This window comes from Vicia villosa, unplaced genomic scaffold (genome assembly GCF_029867415.1).
Source record: "Vicia villosa cultivar HV-30 ecotype Madison, WI unplaced genomic scaffold, Vvil1.0 ctg.000368F_1_1, whole genome shotgun sequence".
NCBI classification, from domain to species: Eukaryota; Viridiplantae; Streptophyta; class Magnoliopsida; order Fabales; family Fabaceae; genus Vicia; species Vicia villosa.
The window spans coordinates 628882-643258 of record NW_026705169.1 but is presented as its reverse complement, the minus strand read 5'-3'; the positions used below and the strand labels follow the sequence as shown (position 1 = coordinate 643258).

Genomic DNA, 14377 nt, shown 5'->3' with positions numbered 1-14377 from the left:
TTCTTGATTTTATACTAAACAGTGTTGTGGTAAGCATTTGGGACAGAATTGTCTATATCCCTGAACCAGAATCTTAGAGCTATGCGCAGTGATTTTAATGCAATGTATAGTTTAAGATCCACAGAAATTTGTGTGCATTAAATGTTACCCTTAGCCAAGTATAGAGGAAATGTATTAAAACGACTAGTCGTATGGTGCTTTGCTGTCTATCGTCTTCCAATCTCAACCCCAAAATATTATTCAATTCATAAAAGACCAAACAAGATTTACTTGTCTCAACCGTTATATACTAAATGGTGGACACTTTTCATTCATCTCTGATACGTTTTTTCCATCCAGGGGGAAAATTACTTTTAGAGACAGCCAAACAAGATTTAACCCCAAATCATAAAAAAACCAACTTCAGAAACAAATCAACGTCTAATAAGGAGGATCTATGCTCAATGAAAGACAAAAATATAAACTATAATCAACTACAAATAAATTGTAATCATAATAAGAGTAGCATTGTCAGGTATAACCTACAAGGGTTTTCACAGAGGCTTTAGGGACCAAATAAGCAGAACTACAGAATCACAAATAAGCGCATCCAACTGCTGAACCAACTTAAAAACACTCTGATTTGAAAGTAATAACAGACTAACCTGAAACAGGTAAACTCACAGCCCAAACCCAAACAGCCTGCAAAAAATCGAATCAAACACTCTGCAAGACATCAAATAAAAACCAAGACCAAAGATGAGAAAATCATATAAAAAACCTGAAATATCCAAAACACAGCCAATCTCCCCAAATTACTACGCATTTCATCAAAACGGCGATCCTCTCCCCACTGTAAAATCCTGAAAAGGGATATTCAGAAACGAAATCAAGTAAAAAACAAACATTCAAAAAGTCAACCCAATGATAATTCACACTAGTCTTGGTACTATGTTAGTTGAGCATGAGAAATTCAGAAGAATTAATCTATATAAAAAATTTCCGATTAGAACACCGTGCCATGCTACGATACCTTGATTGAACACGAATTGGTCTATAAATCATTTTACATCCAACTCACTTTCAACCAGAATCAATTTTTGTCACCGCAGAACCAAACACACACTAAGAAACATGCTCAATTATGCAATTATACAATACAAAAAAAGCACTGAAAATTATGAAACCCTATAATTTGAACAGAATTGAAGTGTTATTGAAACTATACCTGAGTAAGAGAAAAAAACCAAGGCGAAGACCCCATAATACAACAAAGAGAGTGAGGATTATCTGAAAAAAGAGTAACTTCATAGCATTAATAAGGTAAATTGATTCGAAAAATGAAATGAAAGTGACGTTAGAATTCAATTACCTGGCGAAAATGCCATGAACCTTTGAGTACTAAGGTTAATACAGCGACAATAACGAAATTGGTACTTCTTGTAAATTGAAGAATCATATATGTAAATAAATAAACAAAAATGGAATTGATTGTATAGTTTTGGAAGATAAAGAAGAAGAAGAAGAAGAAGAAGAAGAAAGTACCTGCAAAATCAGTGACCTTATCGAATTTGAGAAGTGCAATGACAATGAAAAACAGAAGCTGATAAACAATCTGAACAAGCAATTAATTAGTTTAATAATAGTAGAAGAAAGAGATTAATTAATATTAATGATGGAATTAAGAATGCAGAGAGAGAGAGAGAGAGAGAGAGAGAGAGTTTAGTTACGGTGATAATGGCTGTGAGGGCTAAGAAATGAGAGTCAATAACAATGCCCATGTTTTTTCTGTGATATTATTATATTCTTTGCTTTGCACTTTCGAGATATTGGTTGGTTTTATAAAATTTTGTATTATATAGATTTATAGAATTTTGTACCTTTTCTAAAAGTTGAATCATACTTTACTGTTCCATGTGACCTTGTTTGAACCATTAATATTGGACTCACCCACCAAGTGTGTAAATTAGATTCCATGCCTAAGACTAACTAATCATTTCACTTTACTATATACTTTATCTTTGACCTTTCCAATATCTATATGCATATATGAACTCTTTAACACGCAGACATTGAAAACCAGAAAAACCAACACACACAGATGACAACATTAACCTCATCATCATTTATGAAACACACATTTCACTTTCTTCTGTCTTTCTTCCTCTTATTATTAAACCAAACAAATTCTCGGCCTCACTCTCATGTATATGATCAAGAACAAAAAGTACTATTAAACATAAAGTAGTGTGGATATTGAGGAGAGTCAGGTGGTGAGGGTTCAGCAGAGGTTGTAGATGATGGTTCAGTAGAGTCAGGACTACATGGACTAGAATTCCATAAAAAAAAAACTCTTCTTGAATTCAGTAAAGCTGAATTTGCAGAACTAGTTTTTGCAAGGGCTTATTCTAGTGTTACAAATAAACTAATACTATCTTTCCTGATTTTCATTGCATGTAATGCAGTTCTTGTGTGTATATACAGAGCAAAAATCACCTCCTCCCTTTAAGAATAAGTGAAAGTCAAACTGGCAAGCATTTAAACAAAGGATATTTGTCTGTCTACTTCTTCATTGTGGCATTTCAACAAACACCTTGTTTACAAAATTCAACTAAGTTTATACTCAATCTAACTTAAAATCATCTAATTTCAGAAATGAATAGGATGAGGACGAAGTGTATCTAGTCTCTAGAGAATACCTGAGTTGAAATGTGAAGATGAAGAAGATGACAACGCTAGGCTCCGGCGAGGTTGCGGCAACAAAACACCCGCGAAGATGCGGTGATGCTACACAGCTATGCGGTTGCGGCGAAGATGCGGTGATGCTACACAGCTATGGCGGTTGCGGCGAAGATGCGGTGATGTACACAGCTATGGCGGTTGCGGCGAAGACCAATAGATTTTTAGGTTTTTGAATTGTGTTGAGCAAAGTAACGTTGTTGTAGGAACAATTTTGTTTAATCTATTATAAATATATAAAAACTAAAGTATCTGGTTATTACACTTTAATCCATCTAATTAAAATTTAAATTAGGCTAATTATAAGGACAAAACTGACTTATTACAAAATGCTGGATTAATATTGATTTGGTCATTAATGCTGCTTATGTGTCACACCACAATTTTTATTGTAATTTTTTATTATTTAATTATTTAAACTATTTAATGAAGGACTGCTACACGTATTTAATTTAAATCAATTGTATTTGCACTGGTAACTGCAAAGACTTGAATCATTCAATACCTTTTTTGAAAAAACACAACTTCCAAACATCTTTCAAATTTTGATATCCATCATTAGCACCCATAAATATGAATGCAATATCTCCTCAAACCCTAAACTTCCCTTCCTCCAAACTCTGCAGTCAGATTTTCTAATTTTTCTTCTTCTTTTGAGTATGTTGTTGTTTCAATTTCGTAAGCTGAAACAGTTTAACCCAGGTTTTTTCTTATTGGTGTATTTGTTTTTGTTACAGAGAGAAGCAATTACTCAATAAAAATCCCTTTTTGCTTATTCGTGTTTGTGATTTTGCTACAGACAGAAATTTGGAAACACATAAGCACCGAGAGAAAATTGCTTTTTGCTTTTTTTGCTTATTCATGTTTGTGCTTTTTGTTAGACAAAAAATTGAAAACACATAAGTTATTCTGTATTTTCTTTGTGTTTTAATTTTAAAAAACTTGCTCTATATTTGTGGACAGTATGTTAACTTTACATATATGAGATTGCTTTAATTTTAAAAAACTTGCTCTATATTTGTGGACAGTATGTTAACTGTACAAATATGAGATTGCTTTGCTGAAGGAAGAATTAAAGGGAGGAAATGATAAGGTTACTGATAAGGGAAATGTCAAATAAGCATTTAAAACAACTACAGCAAAACTCTCTATCATCTTGGAGGAGTTGTCACTCTCCAAAACACAAGTATCGGAAGTTGAGAAAAGATTGTCGTCAAGATGCAATCACATGTTTCAGTTTGGTGCTTGGGTCATACATTATAGATTTCTTCTTCAATATATTTTAACTATTTGTGTAGAACATTTTCTAAATTCAAATTTTAATAATAATTAACATGGACGGATGATTATTTACAGGGTCAAAACACTTAATTGGAATGTAAGTTTTTGCATATTTTTTGTTGCAATTTAGTTGTATTTTAAACATAATAGAGGCTTTTTAATATTGAGTTGGTACTCACTACTCAAAATCATTTCAAGTTGATTGAAGATTAATAATATTTAGAACTTTATTATAAATATTTTATTATAAGATTAATAATATTTAGAACTTTATTATAAGTACTATCGTATTGGTAATTTATTAAAACTTTATTATAGGTACTATATTTAATTATTTTGTTAAGTTTACACTTACATATAAATGTGAGTTTAATTGAAATAATTGAATTACATTATGAATATATTAATTTTATGGTAATAATAAATCAAATTAGTTAGTTGACCACAAAATGATTTATTTTCTACCCTTAATTTTTCTTTTATTTATTATATAACATTTTTGAAACAATAAAAATGGAAATCTATTATAACTATTAAAATTCAACTTTTATACGGAAGATGAAAAGTGGAAACCCAATTTTTTTAGTTTTCCATTCAAATTTTTAATTTTCTTAAATCTTAAAGGTAGTTAAATGATAATTACAATAATAATGCTCAAGTTATCATTTAATGTAGAATTTAAGAAATTTTATTATTTAATGTAATTATTATTACTAAATTGAAAATTAAATAATTTCTCTTAAATGATAATTACAATAATAATGCTCAAGTTATTATTTAATGTAGATTTTAAGAAATTTTATTATCGAATGTAATTATTATTACTAAATTTCTCATAATTATTTTCTCCATTTTTTATTATACGTTGCTTTAGCCTTTTTATACATACCAAGAAAATCTTTAAATTTTGCTAATTTTGTTAATATATTATACGATGTTCCAATACCTTTTTGAAGTTACATTTAAATTTTTTTTCCTAAATAAATCATTATGATTTGATAATGAAATATTTAAACTGCATTTATTTCATCCATAAAAATGTACGTGTCTTTCCACTGATCCCACTAATAAAATAAATTCTTAATAAAACATGAAAAAAAAATTAACTTTTATTATTTTCTCTCTCTTGAAACTATACCATTTTTTTATCCTCATTCCTTATTTTTCTCTCTGAAACACTAAACCACTTTAAAAAATTGGTAATAAAAATATACTGTGTTTTTTAATTTACCACCATTAATAAAAAACTTCTTATTTTAAAATAAAAAAAATTAAATTCACATTATTATTTTCTTTCTCTTGAATAAACATACAATTAATAATAACATATATTAATTTTTTTAATTTGGTAATATTATTAAAATTGATTTTATATACGATTTAAAAAATTTATCATCACAAATTAATTGATGTTATTGCGCATGCACTTTTTTTTTTATTTTAAATCTTCCAATAATTTTTTTATTCATTAACAAAATACTATGTACTATTGGAAAATATTTTTATAAACGGAAATAAGTTATAAATATTTTTATAAATGTGAAAATTTTAACAATTGATACAATTTTTTTATAAAAAGAAATAAGTTAGATTTTTTTTTATAAATGGACACATGAAGTCAAGATGATTATTTAGGAGATAATTTTTATTATGTTCACATGTTTTCTTATCAAGTTTATTATATCTACGTACTATTAAATGTTCTAGCCATGTTAAATTTTTTTTTAATATACTAATGTGAGACTAATGTGATTATTTTAAATATATGAGAATAAATATATATTATTTACCATACATAGGTTTTAAATTTCTATTTTTTGTTAATTGTACATATTCAAGATCTAATTACTCTATTAACATATCCATATTTTTATTATTTGTTTAATTTTTAATTCATTTAAGTATACATTAAACGTAGAAACATTTAATATTTGACGGGAGATTGCATATATTTTAGTTTTGAAAAAAATGAGCTAATATCTCAAATAGGTTTAATACATTTTATTCTCTAACTATGTTTAATTTGACGGGGTTGTTATACATTTTAAGTTTGGGAAAATGGGCTAATATCTCAAATAGGTTTAATAAATTTTTAGAATTAACTCATTTGGATTTAACTGGGGTTTCTTAACTCATCTAAATTGACGGGTAGATGTGAACGTATCTATGAGATACCAGTGATTGACGAATCATTTTAATGTTTATCTTTTAACTACTTCTTTTGTTATTGTTTTATATATTTGAAGTTATAAAATTAATTGACGGGTAAATGTGAATATATCTATGAAATATCATTATTGATTGAAATTACATGAATATTTATGAACTGCAAAATAAGTTATATTATGTTTGATATTCCAAACACATGAATTAAATTTTGATAAATGATTATAAGTTATAAATATATTAATGTTATCTAACTGAAAAATATGATGTCATATTTAATAATTTAGTCATTGATACGTATAATTTTGCCTTCTCCCATTTTTAGTCACTGACAACTTTATGTTGCAATTTTAAGAGTTACTACGAAAAATGGTCTTAAAATCTTAATACACGACAAAGAGAATGTTTCGTGCTCCACTACTACAAATGTTGTATACAAGGAGGTTTTTCAATCACTTTGTTAGATGGTAAACTTATTCTTCTTTTCTATCTTATATCTGTAGATGAAACACACAATATTTATATGCCTCAAAGTTTTACATTATTCATATATTTTTTTATACATTTTATAATGTAGGTATATGATGCATGTTGTTGGCTGGTTGCAATCATACAAGAAGATAGCATATGATATTTATACAAACAAATATGTTTATTGTTTTTATTTAAAGACATAAAAAAATGAATGTATTAATAGCTCTTTCGTTGTTTTACCGTTGTGTATTATGTGTTTAACATTTATTAACATTTACTAAAACTTGGAAAGTATTTTGGCTAAATATATATGGTTTATTTATATAAGGGAAATTTACAAGTGATATACTGATACATGTAATATGATATCCGACCAGACCCGTGCGACAGCACGGGTTTCCTACTAGTTTGAAGAATTACAATAACAGCAATGTAGTGTAGTTTCTTATTGGTAGATACTTAATTCAATCAAGTTTACAATTCCAGGTTCGATTCTCATCTAGGTATTAATAGTTTTTTAATTTTATTTTTTAAAAACTTAACTAAAATAAAATATAAAAACAACATTGATTTTATTAAAAATTAACTAAAATACATAACTAAAATACATTATAAAAATAATTAATAACACTGAAAAAATTAAGACTAAAAATTAAAATTAAACTAAATATAAAAACACCATAAATATAATTAACTAAAATACATTATAATTTAAAATTTGCATACCATTTATTTATTTAATAAAAATTAATTAAAATAAATTATAAAAATAATTAATAACATTGAAAAAATTAAGATTAAAAATTAAAATTAAAATTAAAATTAAACTAAATATAAAACACCATAAATATAATTAATGAAATAGAAAATATAATAATTAAATTTTTTTTATAAATTTAAATAATGAAATGTCAATCCGCAGGTAATTTCGCAGGAAATGTTCCTGCGGAATTACCTGCGAATTTTGTATTACAGCTTGGTGTTAATAAAAGTTGATAATTGCAGGAAAGTTTCCTGCGAAATTACCTGCGGATTTTATATTTTTGTTAGATATTTGGTTTAAAATACGTTTTCCGCAGTAAAATCCGCAGGTATTCCTGTGGAATTTGCTGCCAACGCTGGATCCGCAGGAAATTTATTTTATTTAATAAAATCCCAGAAAAATCCGCAGGTATACCTGCGGAATATTTTTCGCAGGAAATTCCGCAGGTAATACGAGTATTTCTAGTAGTGATCACTAACTTCAAAGATAAATATCTGAATCCAATCACAATCACACTTGCACCTCTTAAGGTAATCCCTTCTCATTCCTTTCAAAATCAAAGTCAAAATTCCACTGTTTTGAGTACAAAATCGAACCTTGCTTTTATATCCGGTGAAAGGATAGATTTTTAAAGGAAATAGGATAAAGACCTTACAACTCAGGGTAGACCTCCTAGTTTGCTTGCTCAAATCAAAACAAACAAAATTCTCATACACTGTTGATTTTTCAAAACTTTCAAAAAAAGACAATACTTTGTATACATCCAAACACGGGTTATTACAAAGTTAACGTTTTTTCCAAAACATCTTTCGAAAGATAAACAAGCATTTTGTATACATCCACACACGGATCATTACAAATTCAATTTACAAAGGTATTTGAAACCACATATGAGCATTCTAAAGCAATTGAAAAGTGATCGAAAAACAAGTGAGCTAAGCAAACTTAAGAGCCCATGGATAACCATGGATACAAAGGGTGCTAACACCTTCCCTTTGTATAACCTACCCCCTTACCCAGAATTTCTTAAAGGTCTTTTTTCTGTTTCTTTTATAAACCTTTCCTTAATTGGATAAAATAAAAGGTCGGTGGCGACTCTGTGAATTTTCAAAAAAATGCGAAAGCATTAAGCGACAAAAAAGAGTCAGTTCACGTATCTCTACAGATCAGAGGTATGGCCCGGTATTAAAAAAAATCGGAGGTCCACAATATTACTAATGATCAGATTGAAATTTCAGAAAGTTCGGGTCAGCTAAGTTTTTAAAAACAGGAAACTTCAAACCTCGTGTCTGGCACCATTGCTTCAAAGCTGGAGACACGCCTTAAGTTAGCTGCAAAATAAAATGACATATGAATTATATTAGTTAACATAAAGGAGGACAAACTCCAGTTATTTACAATCCAAAAATGAAAGGAGATTAACAGTATTGGACCCCTCAAAACATTGTCCTTTCAGATCTTTTGCAAAGTCATAAGAATGTTTCTTGGAAAAACCTTGTCACTTGTTGTCTCATAAACAAGTTTCTTTTATTCCACATTTAAACGTATAGCATAAGAATAAGAATGACCTTCTAAATTCTCTAATGATTGTGATTTCCACAAACTATGATAACTTTTCATACATGCACACAATTGATAACCAAGCAAATTGAATAGACACATTTGCACATCAACACAGGTATATGTTTTTTTCTTTCTATATGAACAGATATCTATCTAACTTTGTAATAGCAATAGCAAATTTTGATTGGCTTAGTCTTATGAGAGTGTGGATGGTTTCTTCTATACACAATAGTCGCAGAAGAACATGTATATTGGCTTTTGATGATATGGAAAATGCTTCTAAAGTCCTGCTGAATTCATTAATTCGAAAAATGCCTCAACATACTGAACAGCAGTGTGTTGCCAAGTGTAACTATCAGAAAGCCCATATTCTGCAAAATTTGGTTATTTTTGAATGAATTCACCGGGTAATGATTTTGTGGACACCACTTGCTGCCATATTTCAATGAACTCTTCCATAATTGGCTTCGATATTTCAATTGAAGAAATAGGCATATACTCAATCTGCACACAAAATATAACCGAATTTCAAAACAAAAAGTGTAGCTAACAGATTCAAGATCCAAATAAAAACAAACAAAAGCAACTATACATGTATACATATATACTACCATTGTTAATCTCCGCAAATTGAAAAGATCCTTATCCTTATCCTATCTATGTTAAATAAATCTTCAAGGATAGAAGAACACAAAGCTAATGCCATATTACCTAAAAGCTCGAGCACTATGCACGGATTTACAATTTCATCGGCATAATACCAAATTCCTGTACAAAAAACCGAATGAAATTGGTAAATTTTCTTGAACAAGACTGCCTCTAATAAGAAACACACTAATTTCAATTTAACAGTTACACAAAAAATTTTCATCGATCAACGCGGCAATGCACAAATCTGATCGAAAACAATATCACAATCATTTTTAAATTATCAATCAAATAATTTCTGAATCGCTAGAAGCAAGATCAATGCTCCCCTAGATCTTAATGTCGCTTCATTCAAACATTAACAAATCTAACTATACCTACATGCATGATACAAAACTGAAATATGAATTGCGAATTTTCATATACTTGTGACATAGAGGTAGAAAACAGTAAAAATGATGAAGGAAACGAATCGGAAAGTGGTACCGTCAGGAACAGTGGCAATTCGATTGAATCAATTATTCAGTTGCAACAGGATTAGGGAAGTATGAAAGGAAAGAAAATAGAGTAGAAGAGAGTGGCGGAATTAGGTTTACCGGCATCTATGGTGGCACGAACAGCGATAGATGGTGGTTGAAGAGAGACACGGTACGGTGGAATCGGATAGAAAAAAATCAAAACCATTGGATGTCTCCTGAGAAATACCGTTCGAGAACCCTCTTTTTAAGTAAGCTTCAAGATCTATCCCAAAAAATCTTTTGCTTCCTTCCTTCTTATCACTGCTATTTATCACTGCTATTTGACAGTGTAGACTCATTGAGTCACATTCAGATCAAGTCCACCAGAAGAATTGGCAGCTTGGGCGGTCTGTACAGGTATAGAACGTGATGATAATGATGTTTCTGCACCAAACTCCCTTCCTCACTTTCATCTGAAGGTTCAACATGTCATTAGAAACATATTTGCAAATCACATGCTCCAAACAAGATATATCAAAACATTATGTGACTTCTTATTTTCTTCTATTGTGTATGCTATCTGAAGTTGGTTAACTTCTGTTGTTGGAAGAATTGTTGCAGTTGGAAGAATTGTTGCAGTTGGATTCCTGTAACAGAAACAAGATAGACTGAGAATATAGATAGCATATTATGTCGAGACATTTTACATTTACTCTCATTGCTGAAATAACGGCTTAACCGATATAGTTTATGTAAAGATTGATCATACTTTGAAGAGTTTATGTACTGAAGGATCTGATGTCGTTCAAGATTTCCAATCTCTGAAGGGAAATGCGCCTGCATCAAAGGAAACACATCTCTATTGTTCTCGTCGAATGGTATCCTCCCTATGGCTCTTGCATCTTGTAAAACTAGCTTCTTGATGCGCCTTGAAATATTTGGATCATCGTTAACACAAACAACGATTTTACCAACTACTTTTGTATAATCTAGTGATCCAAGATAACAATTCCTGCAGTTCATAAAAGAACACTTAGTATACGTTTCTTCTGTCGGGATTTTTAAAGCCAAAAAAGTTGTTGTTAACTAGTACTATTAGAAGTCGTACTTAGCTTCTGATGTTGGCGCGAATTTGGCAGTAATTTGACACTGGAAGTAGCTAATACACATAATTTGCTTCTTGAACATCCTCTGAAATCCCTAGAAACTTGGAAGGGGAACCAACTACGTTATTTCATTCTACAGGGAAATGTTGGCATTCAATTTGAATGAGCCTTACTGTGAATCATGTCAATCTCTCTAGATGACATGCCAAGTGGTTGTTCTCAAGATGACTGCATAAAAAAACGTGGTTGTAGTTAAATTAAAACTGAAAAAATGAATCATGAGAATGAACTTATCAATATTATACAAGAACACTAACTACCCTACCTAATTAATTATATCATCACATCCTACCAAACATTATTATACAAGAAATGTGGGAACCAAAACTCCCATACTACATCAGTAGGATTTCCCACGCCTTTCCACTATTATCCCCAACTGTTAATCTCCAACCTTCAAACACCAACTAGGCAATTGTCGCCATCATTATCTCTAATCTAAACATCTAACATCTGCAATATCAAATATAATATACAAATTAGCACTGTATATGATTATTCACTTTTTCCGGTCACTTAAATAATTTATGATCAAATATACACAGATTAGGACTGTTTATGGTTAATCACTTCATCCAGGAAGTTAAATAATACAAAACTTCTTCAATTTCAAACATGATGCTATATATTATTTACAATGCATAAGAAAAAGTAACTGCTAATGCTGAGAAAAGTTCAAGATAAAGCTAATTTTACATTATACTCTATATCCTGGAATGACCCTACCAATGGAACTACTAAATAAATAGCTTCCAGGAACCAAGTATTATAAGACAAGAAACTAAAAAAAGGTTTGGAGAGTTATCTTTACATTTTTCAACAGAACACATCATTTAAAATCTACAAGTTGATATTTATTCATCTGGAGGTGTATTGACAACAATGCAAATTTCCACCCAACTCTTTAAAAATATACTTATATTATAATGGATACGAAGATATTGTTGAGAAATGATACTTATAATGGAAAATGTGAGGTGTTTAGTTATAATAGATGCACATAAACACAAAAACTAGAAAATCCCGGAAAGGATATAGAACCGCACATATCCAATTAGATTATCAAAAACCCAAAAACAAAAGAGTAAAATCAGTGAAATCAAAAAACAGAATCACACAAAACAAAACCATTACCCCCAAAAAATAAACATCAACACATTAATTTCAAAAATATTCATCTTAGAATAGATGAAACCATCGCAAAATAAGTGAATATATGAAACCATCGCAACCTAATTTCAAAAATATTCAACCATATATTGATCAACAAACCCTAATGTTCTACTCTTAAATATTAAACTCTAATGTTCTACCTAAAAGATTAAACCCTAAATTGAAGAAAAAAACACTAACCAATTAGTCAGGTTTCTTCATCGTGCACGTCGTTGAGCTGTGAAATGAGCGAATGAGCTATGCGATGAGAGTAAGAGTTTCGCTGAAATGAGTTGTGCGATGAGAAAAGGGTGCATGCGATGAGTTAATCGATGGATGATTTTGGGTTTCGGTGAAATGAGTTTCGATGAGTTGATCCATGGATGAATATGAGTTTCAGATGAAAATGGGTTTTGTGAAATGAAAATGGATCGTGAAAATGAATCTGTTAATAATAATAATTTGTCACACATTAATTTGTTAATAATGTTAATGTTAATAATAATAATGTTCAAATGTTATTTATGTAATACTAGTATATCTCACACATTATATTCATCAAATATGTCACACAGATTAAATAATGAGTTATAAAATTAAATATTTTTTTAATTTATATAAATTTACTCCCGTTTTTAGTTTAATGGGAGTAATTGAAATTTGATTATAATAATATTTTTAATTTAAACCCGTTTTAAAAAAAAGGGTGTAAATGGTCACCTGATTATACTTAAAATAACATTTTATTTACAAAATTGCCACCGCGTTTCTTATTTACACCCATTTTTTAAATATTGGGTGTAAATTTTAAAATTATATTGTTCATTTTGCACTAGTGTTAGCAGATTAAACAGACACCTAATAATGTTGAAATACATCATACTATTACTATGTATCTTTTCTTTGGCAAGTAACCCATAAAAATGAAAAGATCTAATCGAAACAGCACAGAAATAAAGTGTTCTACAACACACAATTACACATATATAAATTCTACAATGTCATATGAAAAAAAAGAAGAGTGAATCTACATTGAATTTTATATAGAAGAAACAAAATATGATACATACATAATTGCATTGCATACATATAAAAAAGTATTGAAGCAAAAGTAACCAAAAGAAAATTCACAGAAAAAGACATCAATGTTTCATATATTACTTGTTCATTTTGTTTTCGAAGAAATGCTCCAACTGGTGTTAGAAAGACTCCACTGATCAGAAACAATGTCTTCAGCTGCATATGAAACGTCACCACATTTTGCTACAATCCTTACACTTTCTATCAACTCTTTTGTTCGACCCTCTTGCGCCAAAATTTCCATCAACTCTTCTGGACTAATCACAAGCTTCACTTTCCAAAACCTGTTTCTACAAGACAAAGACTCCACAGAAGACTTCTTAAGAAACCTCATTCCTAGGTTGTGTTGGTAATCTAAAGACATTCTATATGGAGCTGGGTACGAGGTTGTTGGAACACTATGAGATCTAACATGTCCTTGTCTTACAACATGTTCATAATCACTTCCACCGCTACCATTCGGAGGTGGCTCGACATCATTGTTGTTGATTGGAAGCAAATAGTATGATTGTCCTGGTTCTAACTCATCGAACTGACTGAGTGGTTTCCAAAAGAGATCGTGGCTTCTGAATATGGCATGGCCAGGGAACTCGTTGGTGATGAAAGGTACTGTTATCGGAGCACTGAATTCCATGATTCCGCCGTTTGATGTTATTACTTTGATTGTTGTATGAGGATCTGCCATGGACCCAACAATGCAGTTTCCCATGTTTGAGTTTGGAAACTATATTGCAGTGATGTTTGTTGGTTGTGTTTATGTGTTGGAGTATGGTTGGAGGGAACAGTGGAGCGGGAAACTTGTGGAGAAATAAAGTAGACACTTTCTTTGTTTTGTGGTGTGGTCGGTTAGATTCTTGTTGTGTGCTTTGACAAAAGTTAGACTAGAAGAACATTAAAGTGGAGAAAAG

General features: G+C 30.1%; 2 protein-coding genes across 2 annotated transcripts; both read right to left on the bottom strand.

The window, feature by feature from the left end:
* Positions 1-639: 639 nt before the first annotated feature.
* Positions 640-2923, bottom strand: LOC131627562 (uncharacterized). The gene is made up of 6 exons (XM_058898402.1): positions 1710-2923; positions 1525-1594; positions 1352-1419; positions 1208-1269; positions 761-842; positions 640-681 (listed from the first exon to the last, which is right to left on the bottom strand). Exons 1-6 carry the CDS (start codon positions 1758-1760, stop codon positions 640-642), a joined length of 375 nt encoding a protein of 124 aa, XP_058754385.1. The 5' UTR covers positions 1761-2923.
* A 10473-nt stretch (positions 2924-13396) lies between these two features.
* LOC131627561 (uncharacterized) lies at positions 13397-14333 on the bottom strand. The gene has a single exon (XM_058898401.1). The coding sequence runs from the start codon at positions 14176-14178 to the stop codon at positions 13555-13557; it is 624 nt and encodes a 207-aa protein (XP_058754384.1). The 5' UTR covers positions 14179-14333; the 3' UTR covers positions 13397-13554.
* Positions 14334-14377: the final 44 nt, after the last annotated feature.